Source organism: Gigantopelta aegis, chromosome 2 (genome assembly GCF_016097555.1).
Source record: "Gigantopelta aegis isolate Gae_Host chromosome 2, Gae_host_genome, whole genome shotgun sequence".
In the NCBI taxonomy this organism is placed as follows: Eukaryota; Metazoa; Mollusca; class Gastropoda; order Neomphalida; family Peltospiridae; genus Gigantopelta; species Gigantopelta aegis.
Genome location: NC_054700.1, coordinates 2,481,785 through 2,483,435, shown reverse-complemented (window position 1 = coordinate 2,483,435; position 1,651 = coordinate 2,481,785). Strand labels below are relative to the sequence as shown.

Below are 1,651 nucleotides of genomic sequence, written 5' to 3'. Positions count from 1 at the left end.
TCTTTCTTTTTAAGTTGAAATATAAAATTGTCAATATTAATTAATTTATTAAATATAATCTTTCCACTTTTATAAATAGCGTCATAAGAAGATTGAAACACAAATTACAGTAATTTTAGTAATAAAAAAACGTGAGAGAGAGAGAGAGAGAGAGAGAGAGAGAGAGAGAGAGAGAGAGAGAGAGAGAGAGAGAGAGAGAGAGAGAGAGTTCATTTAATACAACATGCCTTTAAAATACATCCATTGATTATCCATGCAAGCAACATGAGTGTTCTCCTATCAAAGCTAATTTGCTGGAAAACCAGAGGTCGTCCGAAATGATACCCCAGCCGTGCTCCTTGTATTGGTACCCAAGTTACTCTGAGGTACGCTGGATTTGTTTCGGTCTTGACGAAAATCGGTCTTGACGAAAACACAAACCTGACAGTTCGTTACGAAATCGTTTACCACTAATACAATATAAAATGAAGTTGATACAATTGTTTGTGTACTGCAGCATGTTTACCACAGACAACACAAGTTTCTCAACTGCCTCATGTTGATCACTGTCATAGCCATCATAGCTAAACACATTCGAATATATCGTAAATATACAAAATGGCGTCGTGGTGACGACATAGGTAAAACTGACGCTGAGCAGCATGGCAGTAAGAGATGACGACTGACTTTGTCGTGATGCAGCAGATCTGTTCTGGATGCTACTTCCATTGGAGAAATCGTCACGGAGAACTTGACGACTGCTGGAGACAACTTTGTATATGATAGAGATATTACACATGATAAGAATGGACGAAGGGAAAACACTGTATATACAAAAATCAACCCACGGCCAAATGAAAAGTTCAAAGTCGTAATAATCATCAGACGTACCGGTACAGGTGTCAACGAACGTTTCATTGTCGATCGTCTCAATATATTCTCCGAGTCCGTAAAGATAATGCGCGTTCAGCGTCGCCAAAACTAGCATGATGGTGATGATGATAGTGTAAGTCTTTCGTCTGGTACATGTCATTTTCACCTTGTGAGGATACCACACAGAGAAACATCTCTCCAAAGTCACTGCCACCAACAGCCACGCCGAAGTGTGTATTGTCCAATAAGCTCCCCATGTGTGAATCTTACAGACTACAGGGCTATAGTCCCGAATGTCGTACTCTACGAGGTATATGATCCACCATCGCATCAATCCCACGTTGTGTTGGGTACCCAGCCATATTGGCAGCATTCGTACAACTGTTGGCGTTGCAAAGAAAACCGTTTGTTTTGTAACGTGTTGTATGCGTTACGTATTCAACACTTCGTGGTCCACTGTCGAAATGCAAGCTTCGTCTGGTGTTTACTAGTTTTATAATTAGGAATAAATTACTTAACTTTTACTAGAGACGTTGCTATAAAATCGATTCACTACTCGCCAATGGAATTCACGAACTCTCAGAAGCTGTTTGGTATTTCTAACCACCAGGCACAAATCAAAATGCTTATTTTATGCGCATGGGCTGAGTGTCCAATAGATGCTATACATTTTGAGAATATGTTGATAATGGATTTTGCTAGAATGAGTGAAATGTAAAACCCATGCATTTTAATTATACAAATTGATTACTTATAAATATTGGATAATTATAACGTCCTTTAGAGAAGTTGTAACACT

The 1,651-nt window shown here is 38.8% G+C and overlaps 1 protein-coding gene across 1 annotated transcript; it reads right to left on the bottom strand.

The window, feature by feature from the left end:
* Nucleotides 1-355: 355 nt before the first annotated feature.
* Nucleotides 356-1,225, bottom strand: LOC121379144 (neuropeptide SIFamide receptor-like). The gene has a single exon (XM_041507634.1). It carries the CDS (start codon nucleotides 1,223-1,225, stop codon nucleotides 356-358), a length of 870 nt encoding a protein of 289 aa, XP_041363568.1.
* Between the last annotated feature and the right edge of the window lie 426 nt (nucleotides 1,226-1,651).